The sequence below is a fragment of the Lepidochelys olivacea genome (genome assembly GCF_965140295.1).
Source record: "Lepidochelys olivacea isolate rLepOli2 genome assembly, chromosome: 6".
Classification (NCBI taxonomy): domain Eukaryota; kingdom Metazoa; phylum Chordata; order Testudines; family Cheloniidae; genus Lepidochelys; species Lepidochelys olivacea.
In genome coordinates this window covers 6,144,881-6,168,438 of record NC_140416.1, presented here as the reverse complement: position 1 = coordinate 6,168,438, position 23,558 = coordinate 6,144,881, and the positions used below count along the sequence as shown (strand labels likewise).

Genomic DNA, 23,558 nt, shown 5'->3' with positions numbered 1-23,558 from the left:
GATTAAATCCATTACTTCTTGTCTTACCTCAAGCAGACATGAAGGACAGTTGATTACAGTCTTCTTTATAACACATTTGAAAACTGCTTTCAGGTGCTCCCCGCCCCAGTCTTATTTTCTCAAGACTAAACATATCCATTTTTTAAAACCTTTCTCACAGGTCAGGTTTTCTAAACCTTTTATAATTTTTGTTGCTGTCCTCTGGACTCTCTCCAATTTGTCCATCTCTCCTAAAGTGTGGCACCCAGAACTGGAGACAGTACTCCAGTGAGGGCTCACCAGCGCTGAATAGAACAGGGCTGTTACCTCCCATATCTTACATACAACACTCCTGAATTATATTAGCCTTTTTTGCAGCCGCATCACATTGTTGACTCACACTCAATTTGTGATTCGCTATAACCCCCACATCCTTTTCAGCAGTCGTACCATGTTGCTAATTATTCCCCATTTTGTAGTTGCGCATTTGATTTTTCCTTCCTAAGTGTTGTACTTTGCACTTGTCTTGACTGAATTTCATCTTGTTGATTTCAGACCAATTCTCCAATTTGTCAAGGTTATTTTGTTTTCTAATCTTGTCTTCCAAAGTGCTTGCAACCTCTCCCAGCTTGGTATCATCTGTACATTTTATAACCACAATCTCTACTCCATTATCAAAGTCATTAATGAAAATATTGAATAGTACTGAACCTGCAGGACCTCACTAGATACAACCTCCCAGTTTGAAAGTGAACCATTGATAACTACTTTTTGAGTACGGTCTTTCGACCAATTGTGCACCCACATCATAGTAATTTCATCTAGCCTTCATCTAAAGTTACTTGTTTTAAAATTCCACCAAATGTCACATCACAATGTGTCTTTAAGGTATTTACTTTGAGCAGAAAACAGTAAAAAACTTACTAGCTTCTTTGGAAGTTTATTGTCATTTTCTACAGCGTCTCTGATGGGACTCAGAGCTGAGGAAAAAGCTTCAAACCCTGATTCGGGAGTCAAATCGAATAAGATGGGCACAGAGGCAGAGACAGCGTCTCGGAAGAACCTCACTTTGTCAATGTCCATGTCATTTTCTCCTGCAGAAATGGACGCCAGCTCCACAAATGTAGGAAGTTCTGTTTTGTCTGCAAGAAGAAAAATCCACCAATGAGTGTAAAACAAGCAATCTAAGAATGCTCCAGAATCTATAAATAGTTTTAATCAAAACTTACAATGTCTTTGCCCTCCAAAGCTGAAAAATCCCTGTTGTTGCTCCATTTGGACATGCCAATTACATCAAATGAATAAAATCTTAGATCTAGGGGTGGTCCATCAAAACTTTTTTTAGAAATAAAATTGTGTTTTTGACTAATCACATTTTTTGTGGAGGTCTCTGTTTTCCTTGGAATTTTTTTATTTTTTATTGGAAAACCAAAAACTTGGAAAAATATTTTTGTTTATTTTTCATTTTTTAGATTTTTGGCAGTTTTCAGCTACAAGTTTTTGGTTGCCAAAAGACAGATTTTTTAGCGGATATTTATTTTCCATGCAGGAGAAAATCCCAACACTTTTCAAACATCTCTTCTCATTTCCACCAACAGTACGGGCACCTTCTCTGGCAGCTCACCTCTTACTGTGCTCAGAAAGTGCAACATTACAAGTGCAACGTGTAACGTCTTTCCTACTGACCTTACAAAGCGCTCTGCTACTGGACACCTTATGACATACGTGGGAGAAAAATATTTTGCTCATTTCATAATTCTCTACCCCAAACCAATGCCTGTCCAAGTGTTCTTCACAACACATATAAATGTCCAGTGACAACCACTGCGTGCCACAGTCTCATTATTAGCTTTCTTTACTAAAAAAATAAGGAAATTGCTGCACAAAGATCATGATTATTTTCTAGTTAAAGTCACAGAAATATTGAAAAGAACCCTTACATGAAAACAGAACTAACTTTAAGATAATTTGATCTTCAGAAAGACCATGAAGCACCAATTAGGGAAATTTTCAGCAATATTTTATAACTGTTACAATTCATACACGTGAAAATCACCATAGACATTACAATAACAATCCTATCTCCGACCCACAATACGATGACTTACAAACTCTAGCAAGTAAGAGCTACACAATTGGCCCTACGTTCTTTCTTAGCTTATAAATAGTGGTATAAATTTCACCTTTTATGACAGTTTTGATCCAAGAGGTAAAGCCTTTCTTTGCACACTCAAGAAGTTCCTTCAAGAAGTCAAGCACACCCTTGGGGATATTACTCAGAGTATCTTGAACTTTTATAATATCATCGGTCATATAACCAAGAGTCTTGTCCTTGAAGTCCTTGTCTTCCTGTTAAAACACAAGATAAAAAATTATGTGTCTTAGCAAAGAAATGAGACAAGCATTTATTTTAATTAACTTATTGTTTATGTTGCACTTTGAGCTGTACAAACACAGAGAAAAAGACTGTCCTTGCCCCCAAAACTTTGTTAACGCAGAGTTAAGGTTGCCCAGTGCTGCCTTGTGCCCTTCTAGAATGTGGAGTGGCCAAATTTAAATCTCTGAAATGCAAACCTCTGAAACCCAGAAAATCCAAAATTAAAAGTACATGCCACTCCTACTACACAGTCTTTAACATTGCTTCCTAAAGCTGGCAACAGTTAATAATATAATCCTCTGGGAGTCTATAAAAGTCTGCTCAGCCATAGTTGGATTTACTATTGTGGATTTGTATGAGATAATAAGGACTGGTATACACACAAACATGCACTGGTTTAAATAAATCAGGTTCTTAGAACCGATTTAAATATTTTGGTGGAAGTCTGTTTGTGGACACTCTCATTTTGGAATAAAAGTGGCTAAAGTTGAGTTAGCTAAAGTCACTTTTGACTTGGCCCACTATTATCCAAGAAACGAACTGTCCACCGAATTAACTGAATTGGTTCTAACTCACACCCTTTGTTATTAATGTGACTAAAATTATTGCAAAAATGCCTTAGGCACCGAAACCTCTAAGAGGGTTCCCAGCTGTGGATCCCTGACAGAGATAGGTGCCTCCATGCAGCCCTGACTTAGGCACCTATCTCCGAGAGAGGGTCAGGGTCAGCCCACACCCCTGTTGTAGGCATCTCCCATTGACTAGCTTAGGTAGCTCCCCATCTTGTGTACTGGCTTTTGTGAATCATATTCATAGGCGCCTATATCTCTCCACACATTGTATATGGAGCCTGGGCCCTAACCCAAGCTATGTGGATTGCAGTGTGGTTCCTGTGATTTTCTAGGCACCTAAAAGTTCAGTAGCTTTGTGAATCTAAGACTGAAAGTCTGTGCAGCACCTAGCGCAATGGTGGCTAGATCTCTGTCACTGTAAGCCTGTGCAGCATCCGGCCTAACAGGGCCCTGATCTCAGGTTACGGCTTCTAGTAGCTACATAATATGAAAAATTAAAAAAAAAACCAATTAATCTTTCTTTTGCCATTTTTACATCACTGGAACTCCACTATTTTCCATGGAGTCACTCCAGGCTTTCACCTGAGTAAATGAGATCAGAATGAGTAGATGTGTAAAACGAGACTGCATTTGTCTAACCAATTACTCTAATGATATTTATGAGAGTCCTACATACGTATTTTGTCAGGTCATCAAGGAGCCGGAAATCTCCATTGAGTCCCAGTGTCCTTCGTAGCTCATCTATCATTTTGGCTCTCTTCACCACCATGGAGAGTTTCACGTAGTTGTTAATCTTAACCACTGCAGCCTCAGCCCACTCAGACTTGCTGCCAGGTCCTCCCTCACTCTTCTCCATGATTTTAAATTCCTTTCTGAGCACCTGTTCATCTATTAGCAGCTTTCCAAACTGTCTCTCAATGTCACCAAGGCAGATGGAAAAATCTTTAAGGGTCTGATAGGTGCTTTGAAAATCGCCCGTGGCCGGGATGTAAATGTTTTTCTGCACTTCATCCAGGGAAAGAAGGGCTTTGTCTGGGAAATCACCCTTGGCAAGTTTAGCTTTCAGCTTCCACAGTTTCTGGAAGAACTGGCTTTCCTGGAGGGTATGAATTTTTCTAACCATGTCGTTGTGTTTAACAAGTGGGTTCGACTGCAGACCTTCACTTTTCTCCTCTCCACTTACGGAGTATTTCTTCACCAGTATCTGATCCTTAATGCTCTGTTTATCGTCATCAACACTTCGCTCCATGGCACCTACATCAACTAAACAGTGTGGGGATACAGATTTATTAATATGTAATTCATAGATTTCAAGGCCAGAAGGGATCGCCATAATTATCTAGTCTGACCATCTGTGTAACACAGGCCATAGAACTTCCCCAAAACAATCCTGCTAGAGCAGATCTTTTAGAAAAACATTTGCCCATTAAATGGCCATGACAACTAGATTGATAAACACTGGCCCCTTATTCCCAGCCAAAATTTGTCTCCCTTCAGTTCCCAGCCAGCGGTCTGGCTCTGTCTTTGTCTGGAGGGTAAAGACCCCTCTGCTCCCAGCTATTCCTTCCTTGTGTTGGTCCTTATAGACCAGGATCACATTACCTCTTAACTTTCTCTTGGATAAGCCAAATAGGTTGAGCTCCCTCACTCTCTCACTGTGAGGCATGTTTTCCAAACCTCGAACCATTCTTGAAGCTCTTTTCTGAACCCTTTCATTTTGGCAACATCCTTTTGGAAATATGGACACCAGAACTGGACACAGAGTATCCAGTAATGGCCTCACCAGTGCCATATACAGAGGTAATATCGCCCTGCTCCTACTTTACATGCCCCTTCTCATAACCCGGGACTGTGTTTGCCCTCTTAGCCACAGAATCGCACTAGCAGCTCATGTTCAGCTGATTTCCATCAGGACCCCAACCCCTTTCTAGTGTTGCTGCTTTCCAGGATGCAATCCAGTGAGTGTGTAAGTAATTCCATTATTATGTACTACAGGAGAACAGAACAGGATGGTACCTTTTAGGATGTCCGTGATGCAGCCGCACAGACGCAGAAATGCTCGTCTTTCCTCTGTTTGTTTTTTCAGCTGCTCCAACTCCTTTCCCCTGACATCCAGCACTTCCTTTATATATTGAGAGAAAGATGGCTCTGAAGAAGAGATACACAGGATTTTTGAGACAACTGCTATGATATGGGGAAGCTGCCCTGGAGTTTAACTGATGCAGGAACAAATATCTGCCTGAGCCAGCAAAGAGCTTCAGACAATAGCACAGAGATGTAGGTGGAGCTTATTTTGGGGGCACAACTTGGAAGAAAACTTCTGTCCTTCAGCTTTTTACTAGTCATACAAAGATTTCTGCAAGCAACATGAAGTATTGAAGCTTCTGATGAAACCAGCATAAAGAGCCAAAACTGAATATTGTAAATGCTTAGAATTCAACTGCATTTATTAAAATAAATGGTACTTCAAATATTCAACTGCTATCAGATGTACATAAAGAAGAGAATGTTTTAATATTAAAAGTCAATCCATCACATTTAACACAATTGATTCCAATTAAAAAAACATATTTTAAGACTCTGCCTTTGAATATTATATTTACCATTAATAATTGGTTTTATGTTCCATAGAAGTGGTAATAATGTATTGTTTTGCATTTTATACTCATTTTTCTTTTCTGACTGTTACATAAAAAAATTAATATGTTGGGTGCCTTTTGGGGTCAGAAGTATGAAGCTGCAAATTTACCAATGAGACACAGCATCTTGACAAATTCTTCTGTGTGTTGTAGAATGTCGGATAGCATGTTGAATGGGACGTCTCCGGAAAATACTCTGCGACCCACAAAGGAGAACAACTCAGATACCTTTGAAATCAGCAGTTGTGCATCTTTGCTAATTTTAATTTGACCTTTTTGCTTTGATTTTTCTGCAAAATACAAAAAATATAGTGAGATATTGGGGACGATTTCAGAACACATACTGGAGTTTTCTTCTTTGTTTTAACAATAAACCCAAGAAAATGTTAACCTGTTTCTCACATCCTTGACTTCATTGGGACCGTTCACCTGCATTAAGATAAGTCTTTGCATACTCAAATTTTTTTGAGTAGATCCAAATTTGAATATTTTTGAAATTTGTGGTGAATCAGAAAGTTGAAAAATATTGTTTTGATTTTGGGCATTTTAATGATCTTTTCAATTTTATTTTTATAAAATTGAAGGTAATTTCAAGACATACAGTTGTTTCAAACTGAAAAATTGAAACTTTTTTTTTCAAAAATGTCAAAACAAAACATTTCAATTTTTTCTTGTTTTCTTCCTCCACCAAAATAATTGGTGAAACAGACACAAATTTGTAAAATGTTGAGTTATTGCTCTATTTTTCTCTGAAAGAAAGTTGTGTCTGAAAAGTTTCAATCAGCTTTAGTCCTAAGTCCCTAAGGGCCAGATCTCCAAAGGCATTTAGGCACCTACAGCTAGAGATAGATGACTAGTGGGATTTGGCACCCAGCCAACTCCTTTTCACTTAATTATGATCCCAATAAGCTGAACCCATCCTGAGGTCATCAGAACAAAATGTCCATACAGAAACTCACGGACAGCTGATATAATATCCCGGCCCATGGAGGAGTTGAGCAGCCCTATGAGAACGCCAGCTGTCTTCTTTTCAAACCGGTTAGCATTCGCTATCTGATTCAATTCTTCAGTCCACATCTTTTCAATGATAATAGATAGGATTTGTCCAAAGATTGGCTTGTTCGTCTTTGAAAATTTGCTAAGAATATCTCGCAACTCTGACTTCTGTAAGAAAGAATATTTTCTAACTACATGGGTAGAGATATTACACACACACACACACACACACACACCATCTCTCACATCTGCTGATGTTTTTGTACCCATGTGTAACATACTACTCATGTCTGTCACATGTCATAAGTAGAGCTAAAGGAATAATGGATTTTGCGTTTTAGGGGCTGACCTTAAAAAAAAATTGAGTTTGATTTGGACTTTTTGTTTATTAAATTTCTCATTGAATTCAAATCTCAAAAAATAACATTTTGAATCAAATAATATGTTCCTGGTTGGCTCAAAGTTTATTTTTTTAAGGTACATGATTTGTTTTAAGTCAACTGAAACATTTTAGTCATCTTGACTAGACACTGTTTTTGAGGTTTTCATTTTGGTTTGGCTGTTTTGGGGGTGTTTTACACCTTTGTGTGCATGTGTGGTTTTTTTAATTGGCCAAATTTAAAAATAAAAAGTCGCAATGTTTTGAAAAAGTCAAAATGTTTCAACTTTTATAATTTTTTTCAGGTTGTTGTTTGTTTGTTTTTGTCCTAAACTACTTGTTGAATTCAATCCAAAATTGTGAATAGTTTTGGAGCTCCAAAAAATGCACATTTTGGCCAAAAAAATCTATTCATCCCCTCCCCCAAAATTGCCCAGTTCTACTAACAACATCTATTAATCATTTAGTAACCTTTTAGAATCTATTTGTAAGTGTTCCCCTAAAGTGTACAATAAGTACGCACAAAGCCACCCAACATGGCAGAGTTGGGAACAGTGCTCAGGATTTCCTGGCTTCTGGACCCTTTGTTCAGTGAAGGTCAGGCAGCTCCTACACATGAGGAGAGAGAGATTCTGCTATACCTCGCTTTTTGTCAGACTTTCGATCCTCTGAACGATGTGTTGTGAAAAGCCATTTTCCAGTTCTGTGTCTTGGTACTTTCTAATAAAAGTCAAGTAGTGATCAAACAGGTGTTTATGGTTCACCTAGAACAAGGAAACATTTGTTATGCAACCGTCTTTTGTACCCTCAGAAAAACCTTTCTTAATGCACATGCAGAGTCAGATCCTCAGCTGGTGTAAATCAGCAGGGCCACATTGGAGTCACACCAACGTATACCAGCCGAGGAGCTGCCTATCATTATTTTGGTGTGTAAGACAGGGGTAACGTGGTAGTAAATCAGTCCCTTAAATATTATGGAGCTCATTCTCTCCTGCTTGGTGCTGTGGGACATCATTTGCTTCAGTTTCAAGTGGGGGTGAAATGACACCTGAACATGCCCCCTGATGGTAGCAATTTACATTCCTTTTGCACAGGTGGAAATGACGACACAGGTTGAAAAACCACGGGGAAGAAGGTCATAGATTCCAAGGCCAGAAGGGCCATTGTGATCATCTAGTCTGACCTTCTGTGTAACACAGGCTAGAGAATATCCCTGAATTAATTCCTATTTGAACTAGAACAGATTTCTTACAAAAAACATCCAAACAATTTAAAAATTGCCAGTGATGGAGAATCCACCACGGTCCTTGGTAAATTGTTCCAGTGGTTAATTCCCCTCACTGTTAAAAATTTACCCATTATTTCCAGTCTGAATTTGTCTAGCTTCAGCTTCCAGCCATTGGATTGTGTTAGACCTTCCTCTGCTAGACCGAAGAGCCCATTATTGGGTATTTGTTCCTTGTGTATTGTGACAAAGTTCCTCCTCTGCCTTGGTGGGTTCTGTGCTTTCTGGCGGATTTGCTCGCCTCAGAGGTTCACAGCAGCCCCCAGTTTGGCTCCTTTTGTTAGTGGCACAAACCTGCTGTTCACTCAGCTAACCTCATCACTGGCCAGCATGGGGAAAAGGAGGAGAACAGTCCCCACAGTCTCTTCTGACCCCCTAATGGGTCGGGGGACAGGCCAGGGACCTTCCCCTCTGGAGGGACCCACAGTCCAGGTCACCTCCTCTTGTATCAAATAGGGAGTAGGGGGGATGGGGGGAACCTGGGACCGCCCTCTACTCCGGGTTCCAGCCCAGGCCCCTGTGGATTGCAGCTGTCTATAGTGTGTCCTGTAACGGGGGAGCATTGCGGGGGGTAGATTTTTTGTTTTCAACCAACCAAAACAATTTAGTGAAATCAACATGAATTTGCAAAATTGTTCTGGTATCACTGCATCTGTTTTTACAGTAAAAAAAAATTTTCACCACAAATGTCCCTCAACAATACTTTCAAGGACCTTCACAGCCAGTCCCCATTCTTCTCCTCACTTCGCATAATCCACCTTCCTCTAAATCGCTCCCTTAAAAACAACTGATGCTGTGATTGTCACCCATGGACAGGTAGCTGGTGCGCTGTGACCGTTGCTTATTATTTCAGTAATAATAATCTCACAGCTCTCTTGTGCTTCCCCAACTCTCTGTGTCTCCATCCTGTTCTCTCTTGCCTTGTGCATAGATTTTAAGTTGTCTGATTTGTATCTGTGCAGCACCCTACACAAGGGGGCCCTGGCCTTCTCAGGAAAAGAGCTTGCCCAAGGTCTTTATTGTAATTAGTCAACTCACCTTTTTTATCCACTCTGCAAACAAAGATTTAATATGTTTTCGCCAGCCAAGTGTCCACTTATCACAAAACAGCCCAGCGGAAATGAGCTGCTGCCATTTCTAGGAACAGAACAAACCTATCAGTTGACTATTTTTTAAGAGGAATAAGAAATCAGTTTCAATGGTTTTCTGGACTCACATCAATGTCATGAAAAAAAGCATTTTCCTGATCATGTGGTTTGGGCAATAATTCCATGATCCATGATTTTGCTATATCCACAAATTCCTCAAGCCTGCTGGTCTGACTAAGGTCCTGAAACTCCTTGAAGATAAAAAAAGAGCAAGTTACAGAAGTAGCAAATCCTGCTTTTAATCTCCTTTATAGACATTAAATCAAACACTTGAAAAGAAAGCCACCAATTTCAAGACTGCATTTCAAGACTTGCTGTTATTCAATAGCCTAAATATGAGGTCACTGGAAAATTCAGCTGTTTAGAACTCATTAGCAAATGATAGAGAAATTATAGGTTTAAGTAACTCTGGAAGCTACAGGAAAAAATAACTGAAACCAGGAATCAAATTGGGCCAAATTGAAGCAATTCAGTGAGCAAACAATTTTTTAGGGTTGCCATCTTGTGTTTCAGAATTTAAACTTCATTAAAAAATGAAGTAATTCTTCTAAGCTGTTAAGGGTGCTAACATAACCTCCAAATTGTGTGTGATTCATAGATTTAAAGGTCAAAAGGGACCACTGTCACCATCTGGTCTGATCTCCTGTAAACACAGGCCAGAGAACTTTCCCAAAATAAATTCCTGTTTGAATTAGAGTATTTAAAAAAAAATCCAATCTTGATTTAAAAATTGCTAGTGATAGGGAGAATCCACCACAAACTTTGGTAAATTGATGTGACATCTGCCTGAGTCTTCAGATTGCTTAGGCCATGCTCCTCACTGTGGTATCAGAGCTCTCAGAACCATTAGCATGCCATCCCAGTCACACAACCACTCTCAGGTGAAGGTCCTTGGGAACTGTCTCTCTTGATGTTTCAGTGGAGTGTTAATACTGAAGCCTAATCATAATTGAAATGTCCACATTGTTAACTATTTCACTGTTGATCAAAACATCCAAGAGATGAGAGAGGGGGTCACATTGTGAAGCTCTCCACTATCTCCTGAGTTGCACCTCATTTTGGAGTCACAAGTGCATGAATAGAATTTAGTTTATGGGTGAAACTTGGGGAAGGATCACTGCCCCCTACCCTGTTTTGCCCCAGTTTGACTTGCGTCTAAAAATTAAGTATGAAGAAAAAAACGGTTACTCACCTTCTCGTAACTGTTGTTTTTCGAGATGTGTTGCTCATGTCCATTCCAATCAGGTGTGCGCGCATCACATACATGGTCGTCGGAAACTTTTTCCCTTAGCAGTTCCCATCGGAACTTGCTGGAGGATTCTCTGCTCCTTGAAGTCTTTAAACCATGATTTGAGGACTTCAGTAGCACAGACATACGTGAGAGGTTTTTTGCAGGAGTGGTGGGTGAAATTCAGGGGCCTGTGTTGTGCAGGAGGTCAGACTAGATGATCATAATGGTCCCTTCTGACCTTAATATAGATGAATCTATGAATCTATGAATTGGATTGGTTGGGGAGCCCCTTGGAGTGACACCTTCATGGCACTCAATATAAAACCCTGCCAACCCGACTCCACTTCAGTTCTTCCTTGCCGGCTACTCCGACACAGTGGGAGGAGGTTGGGTATTGGAATAGATGTGAACAACACATCTCGAAGAGCAACAGTTTTGAGAAGGTGAGTAAGAAGAAGTTGTACAGGAACGATGGTTCTTCGAGATGTGTGTCCCTGTGGTTGCTCCATTCTAGGTGTCTGTGCATCCCTGCACCAGAGATCAGAGATTTCTCGCAGCAGTACTTGGTCGGGAGAAGGGCGCACACAGGAGTCGTCTTGTGCAGCCATCGTCACCTCCTGTAGCGCGCGCATCCCCGACCTTCCCCTCCGTTCCTTCTCTACCGCAGAGCTCGGTGGTGTGAACTCCGAAGTAGAGGGGAGGAGGGTGAGTAGTAGAGCACCCACAGGGCCACATGTCTCAAAGAACCATCGTTACTGCACAAGGTAAGACAAGGTTACTCACCTTGTGCAATAACTGAGATTCTTCGAGACGTGTGTCCCTATGGGTGCTCCACTTTAGGTGTTCGTGCACCCCTGCGCTCATAATTGGAGACTTTTAGTAGCAGTGCCGGTTGGGTCGCATATGTGTGGTCCGTGTCTCGCGCTGCTGCAGGCAGTTAACCGACACTGTGCGACCAACCCCCACTCAGTTCCTTCTCTACTGAAGAGACTAATAAGGAAACTCTGAAGTAGAGGGGAGGAGGGAGGGTAGTGGAGCACCCACAGGGACACACATCTCGAAGAACCTCAGTTACTGCACAAGGTAAGTAACCTTCTGTTCTTCGAGTGCTGTCCCTGTGGGTGCTACACTTTAGGTGACTTCAGAGCAGTGCCCTCTGATGGAAGGAGGGGCTTCGGAGTTGAAGTCATGACCTCCGATAGCAGAGAGCATCCAAAGGAGGTATCAGATGCTGCCTGTTGCTCTAAGGCATAGTGCTGTCTAAAGGTATGGGCTGAGGCCCAGTCAGCAACTCTACAAATGTCTGTGATAGGTACATTATGCAGGGAAGCCATGGAGGCTGATAAGGCTCTAGTGGGACGTGAGTGAATCCCCATGAGGGATTGGCAGTCACACTGATGATAGCAGGGTTTTGTGTGATTATGGATCTACATGGAAAGTCTTTGTTTAGAGATGGTGCTCCTTTTGGAGCATTCAGTGATGGGTAGAAACAGTCTGGGTGATTTATGGGATGGTTTAGTCCTGTCTATATAAGAAGCCAATGCCCTCCGAACATCAAATTATGGAGTGTGTAATGTGTTCTATCTGTGTGAGGTTTAGGGGTGTGGTCTGAGGGAGGCTTTATCCTCAAAGAAGACCATGTATGGGGGTTCCGCCATGAAAGCCCACAGTGCTCCCACATGTTTTTCATAGATACTAAGGTCAGAAGGGACCATTATGATCATCTAGTCTGACCTCCTGCACAACGCAGGCCACAGAATTTCACCCACCCACTCCTGTGAAAAACCTCTCACCTATCTCTGAGCTATTGAAGTCCTCAAATCATGGTTTAAAGACTTCAAGGAGCAGAGAATCCTCCAGCAAGTGACCTGTGCCCCATGCTACAGAGGAAGGCGAAAAACCTCCAGGGCCTCTTCCAATCTGCCCTGGAGGAAAATTCCTTCCCGACCCCAAATATGGCGATCAGCTAAACTCTGAGCATGTGGGTAAGATTCACCAGCCAGTCATTATAGAAAAATTCTTTCCTGGGTAACTCAGATCCCACCCCATCTAACATCCCATCACAGGCCATTAAGCCTATTACTAAAACCATGTTATCCCATCATACCATCTCCTCCATAAACTTATCGAGTTTAATCTTAAAGCCAAGTAGATCTTTTGCCCCCACTGCTTCCCTTGGAAGGTATTCCAAAACTTTACTCCTCTGATGGTTAGAAACCTTCGTCTAATTTCAAGTCTAAACTTCCTGATGGCCAGTTTATATCCATTTGTTCTTGTGTCCACATTGGTACTGAGCTTAAATAATTCCTCTCCCTCTCTGGTATTTATCCCTCTGATATATTTATAGAGAGCAATCACATCTCCCCTCAACCTTCTTTTAGTTAGGCTAAACAAGCCAAGCTTCTTAAGTCTCCTTTCATAAGACAAGTTTTCCATTCCTCAGATCATCCTAGTAGCCCTTCTTTGTACCTGTTCCAGTTTGAATTCATCCTTCTCAAACATGGGAGACCAGAACTTAAACATGGGAGACCATGTCTGACAGATGTCATTGCCACAAGAAATGCTACTTTCGTAGAATGGTGTAGCAGTGATTATGTCGTCCTGGGTTCACATGGGGAAGAGGTGATGGTTCGAAGGACCAGGTTCAGGTCCCATGGTGTAGTAGGCTCACGTAGTTCAGGGTAGGCATTATTGAGTCCTCTGAGGAAACATTGGGTCAGTAGATGGGTAAAGACGGGATGGCAATCCACTTTGGGGTGGAATGTTGTGATGGTAGGTAGATGGACTTATTGAGCTCATGGATAGGTCTGACTATTTGAGTTCTAATAGGTAATGAAGTATAGAGGGTAATGTCCTGGGATGGAAGTCATCCATTTTAGTTGGCACCAGGCCTTAACTCATCTCACCCTTTAGGGTGTATGGGCAACAGTTCATTTCTGTTCAACTGTGTAACTATATTTTGTACTGCCTCTGAACAGGTCAGTTCAGGTTCCATGAGCCATGGAGGAGCCAAGCTCTGAGATGGAGTTTCTGTGGATGCAGGACACGGCCTCAATCCTGGGACAACGTGTGAGACAGAAGTGGGAGTGCGATTCATGGATGCATGGTCATGCTGAGGGGGTAAGGATACCATGGTTTGGTGAGATCATCATGATAGTAGAATTACTGTGGACCATCCAGCATGATCTTGTGGATCACTCGGTTCAAGAGAGAAATCGGAGGGAAGGCATAGAGAAGGGGAGCGTTCCACTTGAGGAGGAATGCATCGCATAACAACTGCACACCGAGACCTGCACCGGAACAAAAACGAAGGTGTTTGGTATTTTGTGCAGTTAATAAAAGATCTACTGTGGGGAACCCCCAGTGCTGAAATACATGCTGGATTATTGTGTTGTCGAGCTCCCTTCGCGGTCCTGAGAAATTTGTCTGCTGAGGGTATCTGCTGTGGTGGTGTGGATACTGTGTCTGATGCACCATCGTCAGGGTTTTATGGCTTGCACGCAGAGGTACTGTGAGTGTGCTCCCCTTGTCTGTATATATAATACATACAAGCTAAGGCTTCAAATAGCCTTGTCTGTGATGAGTGGCAGGAACTGGGAGCAAGAGTTGGGGACAGCTTGAAGTTCCAGTAGGTTTATATGTCGAAGGGATTCTGCAGGGGACCAGTGGCCCTATATAGAATGTGGGTGCAGGTGTACTCCGCATCCCAGGAATGAGGCATTTGTGTCTGAATGAAGGATGCCCCCGTGCATACGATGGTCGGTTTTGCCCACCAGAGAAGGGTGGGCCCTTTATTTTGCCCGATATTGTGGGGTGCTTGTTTATGCTGTGCCTGTGTGGAACAAAGTTGATACGTAGCCTTCCTTGTAGACAACGGATGTTTAATCTGGTGTGTCTGACAGCAAATGTTGTGGCTGCCGTGTGGTTAAGGAGTTGGAGGAAAGTCCTGGCAGATACCTGTGGGCTATTTCATGCAGTGGGTATGAGGCTGGTGAGAGTGAGAGAATGTTGTCTTGGTAGTGAGGCTATAGCCTTGATAGAGTTGAGGTGGGCCCCAATGAAGTCCAGCTCTTGCACTGTTGTGAGAGTGGGCTGGCCAGTATTTATTAGGAAGCCCAGATTCATGAAGAGGGTTACCACCTCTTCGGTGGCTTGCAATGCTGTCTGCTGGGTTGACACTTTTAGCAGGCAGTTGCTTATAGTGTATAGTATGACCATTTTGAATCATTGTGTTTCTGACAAACTTGTTGAATTATTGGAGGTCGAACATTGGTCTCCAACCACTGGAATTCTTGTTAGGGGAAGTTGATGGTTGGGATGCAGCAACTTGAGAAGTAGATTGTTGTCCCCTCAGGGCCTGTGTCTGCGACCCTGTGAATCAAATCACCACTGTTGTTGTGAATACATTGGTGGATGGTATCATTGGGATGTAAAGTAATTCCTCTGTTTCCTCTTCGGTTTGGGGTTATAGGTTCCCAAGGATCGGAGAGTCGCTCGTGAGTGAATGGAGTGAGTCGCCTGTCTTTTTGGCGAATAATTTGGGCTGGCAAGTCTTTCACCGTGAATTGCACCTCTTCGGGGAAGCCAGAAAGATAGAGCCATGAGGCACTTCTCATTACAACCACCGTCGACACAGATGTTGCAGCCCTGTCCTCAGAATCAAGTGCTGTGAATTGTTCTCCCTTGTCCTTGGCAATAAAATTAATCAATTCGGACATTTTTGTGTAGTTTGTATAGTTGTATTTTGTTAGTAATGTCGCATAGTTGGCTTTGCGGAGGTGAGGGGTAGCCAAGGAGTAAGCCTTATTGCCAAAGCTGATCAAGTCTTTTCCAGTCCTTATCATGAGTTGTGTTTCAGGGCTGTTGTTGCATGCCACCTCACTGGACTGTGTCTATCACTAAGAAATTAGGCACTGGATGCGAAGTCCACACCCTTTGTTGGTATACACCTCCTGTCGGACCTCCCGACAGCTGGAGGGGCAGCCGCAGGGGTCCACAGAATGACCCCTACAGGGTCCATCAGTGCCTCATTCATGTGAAGGGCAACTTTTTTTTTTTAACAAAATGGATGTATGCAAAAAATCCACTAGCCCATGCTGTATCATGGGGACCTCCTCAAGGGAGATGTCCAGAGAGGGCCACTCTCTCAAATAAGCAATGGAACAGTTTGAAATCATCCCCTATATTGGGGGGGAGGCATAAAAGTGTCCTCTGTGGACAATGATGGCAAGTGGGTAGGTGATGTCCTCTGCAGGGGCGGAGATGTTCCTCCTCTTTCCCCGGTACCACTGAGGATATTGGTACAGAAGCTGTTGGGAATTACTGTGTGCTGGGTCTGGCCGTGGCGGGCAGTCCCCCCTTGTGTGGGGCATATGACCCATGGAGGCCAGTATGCCCATGGGGATGGGAGCAGCATAGAGGGTCCCCATACCACTGTAAGTACCCGGAGACAGCATAATATGCCCCAGGAGAGACTCCTGGGTTGACTGACTCCTGATGGATAGGAACCGAGGGGGGAATACTCCCTGTTCTTCCTCATCTTCCTCCTTCAAATAAGGAGCGAGACAGCGAGTGATGCTGGGGACGCAGGGAGACTTGGTGCCGAGGGTCTCATGCTCGTATCGGTACCGCGAATAGAGGGATCAGGGGCAGAGCCGAATACCAGAACCCTCTGTCTGAGGAACTGCTGATGTGCTGGTTTGATTGGCCCCTGGGGCTGCCTCCTTGTCAGAGCCAGGGCTGCGGAGGAGAAGGTGGTGCTGCGTGTTGGGTGCACCTTTGAAGACGCCGCCTTTTGTAGCAGTGCAGAGGCACAGGGTTTCGGTTTCCCCTTAGTGCCTGTGTCGGAGCCGGCTCTTGTAGCGTCTCTGGCTCTAGCGGTGCCGGGGTTTTCCACCACCGCGGCTCCTGGCGCTGACAGCATAGCTGGTGCCGGCACTGGATGCCTGCCTGTGGAGCGACTGTGGATTGCGGCATGGAGGCACGGGGCTCTGAAGTCTCTGTCTGCAGCAGCGCTGGAGCTCCCAGCCACCGAAGCGCCAGACGCTGACAGCACAGCCGGTGCTATTATTATCCACGGGACGGCTGTGGGTTTTTTTTTATTATTATTATTTCTGCGGTGAGGACCCAGGTGCTTTCTCGAGTGACGCCCGGCAGGGCACTCCAATGTGGGGCTGGAGAAAGCACTTCTACGAAGCTGCCGCTGGCGAAGTGAGGGGCAGCGGGGTGGGGGGTGTCTCAAGCCTCATGCCCTGACGCAGGTCAGAGAGACCTCTCCACTCCCTGGCTTTCTGTGAGCCTGAGGCAACGCAACACTTTGTTACTGCCTGTGTTGGAGGCACTAACATGCAGGCAGCAAACACAGCTGTGGCTCACGAAAGCTTCTGCTCAAATCAATTGGTTAGTCTCTAAGGTGCCACAAGTCCTCCTGTTCTTTTTGCGAATACAGACTAACAGGGCTGTTACTCTGAAACCTGTCAGGGACAGGCACTCCAAGCCTAGAGGCAAGGCGCTGAGAGCCCAGGAAACTGGGCATTCCCATTGGGGGGCTAGGAGGGCTTTCACCCTCAAAACGGCTCTTTTTCTGAAGTTCCTGGCCATGAGGTTTCTTTTTTTTTTTCAACAAGGAAAAGAGGAAAGGTAAACAAGCTAAGTAGCTGCTAATAAGGAAACTAAGTAAGTGACCGTAACTAATTAACTACAAAGTAGTGAGGCGCTGCTGATTGCTCCGACTTGTAGCCAAGGGCGGTAGAGAAGGAACGGAGTGGGGGCTGGTCGCACAGCGTCGGTTAACTGCCTGCAGCAGCGCAGGGAGGCAGGGACCGTGCATGTGCGACCCAACCGGCACTGCTACTAAAAGTCTCCGACTATGAGTGCAGGGGCGCACAAACACCTAAAGGGGAGCACCCACAGGGACAGCACTCTAAGAAGAACTTCTTCGAGTGTAACGAACAGGAGGACTTGTGGCACCTTAGAGACTAACCAATTTATTTGAGCATGAGCTTTCGTGAGCTACAGTGAGAGAATAAAAATGTGTACTCCTTGGAGGGGACAAAGTATTTCCTCTCTACTCCCCTGGCGGTGGGTGGGATGGAGGCTGGAGTCTGCCACAGGGTTTTGTTATTGTTTTGTATGGTTTTTATACTGGGTAACACTACCCTGGAAGGACCCTCTAGGGTGAGAATATTGACCACTGGGTCCTCAGATTCAGCCACTTCCTCCACCTGAAGACCCATGTTCTGGTCGATGCGGTGGAGCAGGTCCTGACGTGCCCTATGGTCAATGGATGAAGGACCTGAGGCTGAAGCCTCTGCGACTACCTCATCAGGCAATGATGATGAAGAGGCCAGTGGGGGTACCGGGTCCTCCTGGTCCTGCAACTGCTCGGGAAGGTCCTGTGCTGAACTAGGGTCCTCCACTGGCCCGACCCAATCTGATGTGTCCTGGGGTCATGGGTGGTTCTGGAGCTGGCTCTGCCAAGTCCTCTGAAGTGTGAGGGGGCAGCCTGCAGAGGGTTGCTTCTGCAGACCGAGGAGCAGGCCTGATCACTGAGGACTGGGAGGGAGGGTGACTGGAGGCCACCAACCTGGAGGTTCTAGAGGGGGTACCCTGTGCCTGACGGTAAGCCCAGGGGGTCTAGAAGGGCCACTGTTGGTGCCAGGCCGCTGTCACTTCTGAACGGCGCCTACTCGAGCGATGTCTACTGTGCCTAGAGCAAGCAGAGTCATCCTCCAAGTCTGAGGATCCCGAGGGCGATGACCTCAGCGGCACAGATGATCCTTGCACAGGGGATCAGTGCCGTGAGGAAGGTGGCGGGGATTGGTGCCTCGATGATCGAGTTGGTGTCAACCATGACCAGTGCCGTGTATCTGGTACCCGTGAATGGGTGTTGCGCCTCCGTGCCAGTTCTGTGAAGAAGACCTGGATCAGTGCCACCCTTCCAGTACTGGGGAAATGGAGCGACATTCCTTCGGTGCCGGGCACTCACATGCCAGTGTCGCGGTGACGGAAACCGGGATCGGTGCCGGGCTCAGTGCCGGTCCGGTATAAGGGAGCGCCACATCATTGTGAGCTTACCTCTCAACTGAACGAACCTAGGGGGTGCTGGAGGCTTTTCTCTAATGGCCGGGGGCTGAGGCTCGGTGATCTCTATGAGGTTGTTAGCTGCCTCAAAAGTGTCCAGGGCGGAGGGGGGCTCCAACATCTCCACCAGGCACTCCCCCGCTGGAGAGTCACTAAGAGCTGGACTCAACGGTGCCTGCTGGGGTGCCGGAGTCAACAGCCTGAGTCTCTGCTGCTTGGGCGCAGAGTCCTTTCTCTGGTGCAGCAAGGTATCTCCCAATGGTCTTGTAGCTCTCTGGGGAGAGTGCCCTCTCTCCACCTTCTTGTGGTGCTTTAGAGACACCGGGCATGTGGAGCGGTGCTGGGGTGCTGCTCCATGCTGCGGTGCCAGTGATCTTTGGTGCTGAGGGTCTCTAGCTCAAGAGTCTTTCCTCGGCACCGTTTCTTGGACTGACGCCGGAGTGTTCCGCATTGAGTTCGCTCCCAGGCCCTGGTGGTCAGGTGCCGCTGGACGAAGAGCAGCTTCTGTCAGCAATTGTTTACGCCTGAAGTCATGCTCCTTCCTGGTCCTAGGTTTGAAAGCCTTACAGATCCTGCAGCGCTCTGACTGATGCACCTCCCCAAGACACCTCAGGCACGAGTCGCGGGGGTTGCTATTAGGCATAGGCTTCCAGCATACACCGGAAGGCTTGAAACCTGGGGCTGTCAGCATGCTTCGAAGCCCAGGGCGGGTGAGGGGATGTGGACCATCCCGCCCACCAATGTCTCTACTAAGAACGAACTATCTGTTAAGCTAAGGGAGACTTACAATCAGCAAGCGAGACACTGTTCCAATGTCACCATGGATGGTAAGAAGGAACTGAAGGAGGGTTGGGCCAGCAGGGTCATATATTGAGCACCATCAAGGCGCCACTCAAGGGGGCTTCCCAGCCGACCCGACGGGAGCTGCTGGAAAAAATTTCTGACGACCGTGCGTGTGATGCACGCACACCTGTTTGGAATTGATGTGAACAAGCACTGGAAGAAGAATAAAAAGTGCTTCAGATCTGGATTCAATGTTGAAGACAAACTACCCAAACATTTTTCAGAACCAGATGAGTTAAGTCGGGTGCCAGGACTGGGCATGTGCAATGTGTTATGCCTCTTGCCTTCCAGCAACTGATTTGTGAGCATCAGAGCCAGAGGTTCTAATGCTCCGGTCTGGTTGAGACGTGTTCAGTGCAAGTCCAGAAATGGGTAATACCAGAGGTTGCTTTAAACAAGCAAGCCCCTGTTCCTTAGGGGTAGTGAGTGAGCTCTTGAGAGTGTGTTTGTCTGTCTGCTTGCTGATTTGTTTTCAGTTTGCAAAATCTAATAAGGGACAGTGTGCTGTGACAGAAGCAGTGCCAATGATTGCAGCTGAACCTTGATTAAGGGGCAGGGCTTCCCTCATCAACAGTTCTATAAAGGCAGCCAACTGGCCAGCCAAAGGCACAGGAGCCAGAAAACAGAGCTAACACCAGAGAAGTTTGGGGAAGTGAAGGGCAGAGGCAGACAGTAACAGAAGATGGGAGAGTAAGGAAGAAGAGAAGAGAGCTGGTCCTAGAAGAAGAAGGTAAAAGACAGTGGAGATAGTCAGAGTTCAGCACTCCGGGAGGATAGAGGATGATGCACAGAAGATTGCAAGTGAGAACACAAGACAAGAGGACTTTCAGACAAAAAGAATAGAATTATGAGGGCCAGAGAATTGCACCAACACCAGGAAGAGGTAGGTCACCAGAGATGGTCTGGAGAACAGAAGAGTGTGCTGTTTGCCAGGAGCTAAGATACAGGGTGTTGATCTGAGGCTGAAGAGATTCTAATGGGAGCTGGAAAGTATCCACTGATTGCCCTTCATGTAGGAACAAATGATACTGCCACATTCCCACTGGAACACATCAAGGAAGACTAGGCCAAGCTGGGAAGAGATTTAAAGAAATGGAGGCTCAGGTGATCTTCAGTGGGATTTTAACTGTCCCTAGAGGAGGAGAGAGAAGACGAGACAAGATTATGATGATCATCAGAAGGCTCAGGCAGTGGCAGGACTGGCTCTAGGCACCAGCAAAGCAAGCACGTGCTTGGGGCGGCACAATTCCAGGGGCAGCATTCCGGCCATTTTTTTTTTTTGCTTGGGCAGTTGCACTCTCGGAGCTTGGGGTAGCAAATTTTTTGCCTGGGGAGGCAAAAAACCTAGAGCCGGCCCTGGGCAGTGGTGCTATCAGGAGAGCTTTGGGACGTTTGACCACTGGGACACATTCATGGACAGAAGACTATTCTCATGGGATGGATTCCACTTGAGTAGGGAGGGAAATAGACTTCTAGGATGGAGGCTGGCACAACTGATTACAAGAGCTTTAAACTAGAAATGCAGGGGAGACAGTTGGGAGATGCTCATGGAATCACCACTCCTGATTTTAACACTGAGCGGGAAGAAAATCAAGTAAAAGAGGATACAGCAATGGAGAAAGGAACAACAGAGTGTAGGATAAAAATGGACAAGAAAAGATGGTGCCGATGACAGTGACAATAACAGTCAGGTAGGTGATACCGGCAGTCAAATGACTGTAACTATTCAGATGAGGAATCTGGGTAAAGCCAAGGAGAAGCAACTTACATGTCTATCCTCCAATGCAAAGAGCCTGGGTAACAAAAATGGAGGAACTGGAACTACAGTGCAGGAAGCGAAACCAAATATTATCGGAGTGTAAGCAGAGTCAGGATGAGCTCCCCCCTGACGTCTGGTGGTGAGGTGTGGCAAGTTGTGGAAAAGAACTTCAGGGGCTGATCTCATTTGCATAGGCACACCCACGCCGCCTAGAATGAGGCCATAGCTGCCCAAATGGTCACTTTGGCTGCTGTGGGATCCCCAGTGTCTCTGTTACTGGGGCAGGAAGAATAAATTGTTATTACCCTGATTATGGGAATCAAGGACAGTGGAACTGTACTTAGTCTTTTGTTATGATGGAGGGACTCACCATCAACTAAGCAGCACTCGCTAGGTAAGGGACATGGGTTCCAAAACTCTGTGAATTGAGAGAGGTTTGAGATAGGTATTAGTACCTGGTGGTGTGGGTGCCTTTGTGAGGGCCTGAAACACCAGTTGCACCTCTGTCTCTGTGGAATGTCAGAGCTAATTTTGGGTCTATTAAGAATCTTGCTACAGGTACTGTGCTGAATTCACTTTGGCCTTATGGTGCACCAGCACTAAGGCTCCCACTACTATGAGCTAAAATCACTGAGCACTGTGTCAAGTAGTGGGGAGCCTGAAGATTTAGAGTGCAGTGGTGCTGTTTGTGGATAGGCTGGCAGAGCGTTCGTGAGATGGTGACCAGGGTGGAGCCCTGTGGGGCAGTCGGCTTCAGGTCACGTGAGGTGCCCCTTACTTCTTCCCCCCCTACGCCAGGCACATTTTTACCCAGACTGGGGAGTAACACTCTGCAGATGAACTTTTGAACTTTGGGGCTGGACTTTTTGGACTTTAGGTGATTTGTGGATTGCTGGACTCAAGAGACGTTTGGGTTGTGGGACTCAAGAACCCGAGGGAAAGGACGTGGCCCAATTTATTGGGGTGGGTCTTTGCTCATGGTTTGGTTAGTAAACACTAGTTGTGGTGTTTCCCCAATTTAATGCTGATGTAGTTTACCTCATGTTATTAAAGATTCTCTGCTACACCGAGACTCTGTGCTTGCGAGAGGGGAGGTATTGCCTCTTTGAGGTGCCCAGGGGGTGTGTAAGATTTTTCCAGGTCACTGGGTGGGGGCTCGAGCCAGTTTTGCATTTGCTTTGGTGAGAGGGAACCCCTGTGTACTGAACCCGGCCCTTGCTGCTATCAACTTGGCCTGGCAGAAGGGTTACAGGAATAATGAAAACATTATTGGAATAATTGGTGGAAATGATGGAAATTGGTGGAATAACTGGAGTACAGGTATAGAAATTGGTGGAATAACTGGAGTACAGGTATAGAAGGGTATGTGTTGTTCAGGAAAGACAGTAATAAACGTACAGGTGGTGGAACAGAATTGCATGTGAATGACAAGGCAGACTGTAAAGAAACTGGAAATCATTGCATGGATAAAACAGAATCTGTTTGGGTCAAAATCAGTTTGGGGAAGAAAGGTAACAGAGGCTCCACTGGGTTAGTGCTTGGGGTCTGCTATAGAACCTTAGGATCCGATCTGGATATGGATTGAGACCTTTTTAATAGTTGTGATTAAATAAATGCTACTGAGCATTGTTTGATTATGGGAGGCTTTAATTTCCAGATGAAGGACAAGTGCCACTAATAATGGTGATAGCTGACAGATTTCATCACCAAATAGTCACCAACGCAACAAGAGGGGATGCCATTTTAGATTTAGTATTGGTAAGTAGTGAGGATCTCATACTGTTGGTTGTAGGGGATACCCCTTTTTCGAGAGATCATAAACTAAACTAAGCTTAAACTAAACGAAGGATAAACAAAAATACGTCTGCAACTAGAGTCCTTGATTTCAAAAGGGAAAACCTTAAAAAACTAAGGGAATTAGAGAACATAAGAATGGCCATACTGGGTCAGACCAAAGGTCCATCTAGCCCAGAATCCTGTCTTCTGACAGTGGCCAATGCCAAGTGCCCCAGAGGGAATGAACAGAACAGGTAATCGTCAAGTGATCCATCCCCTATCGCTCATTCCCAGCTTTTGGCAAACAGAGGCTATGGACTCCATCCCTGCCCATCCTGGGGAAGTGGATTGGACTGAAGAACTCAAGGATCTGAATGTAGAGGAGGCCTGGAATAAGTTTCTGCAACTTTGACTTAAAGTAATTGAAGTCTGCATCCCAAGGAAAGGGGGGAAATCATAGGAAATGTAACAGACCACACTGGATGAACAAGC

General features: G+C 45.2%; 1 protein-coding gene across 1 annotated transcript in view; it reads right to left on the bottom strand.

Annotated features, from left to right (window-relative positions):
• Positions 1 to 23,558, bottom strand: part of LOC311522489 (E3 ubiquitin-protein ligase rnf213-alpha-like) — a 175,273-nt gene that overhangs the window by 85,951 nt on the left and 65,764 nt on the right. The window contains 9 exon segments of the mRNA XM_084631886.1: positions 904 to 1,121; positions 2,163 to 2,328; positions 3,605 to 4,191; positions 4,945 to 5,076; positions 5,678 to 5,857; positions 6,527 to 6,731; positions 7,584 to 7,706; positions 9,266 to 9,364; positions 9,444 to 9,566. Coding sequence (XP_084488012.1) covers positions 904 to 1,121; positions 2,163 to 2,328; positions 3,605 to 4,191; positions 4,945 to 5,076; positions 5,678 to 5,857; positions 6,527 to 6,731; positions 7,584 to 7,706; positions 9,266 to 9,364; positions 9,444 to 9,566 — 1,833 coding nt within the window.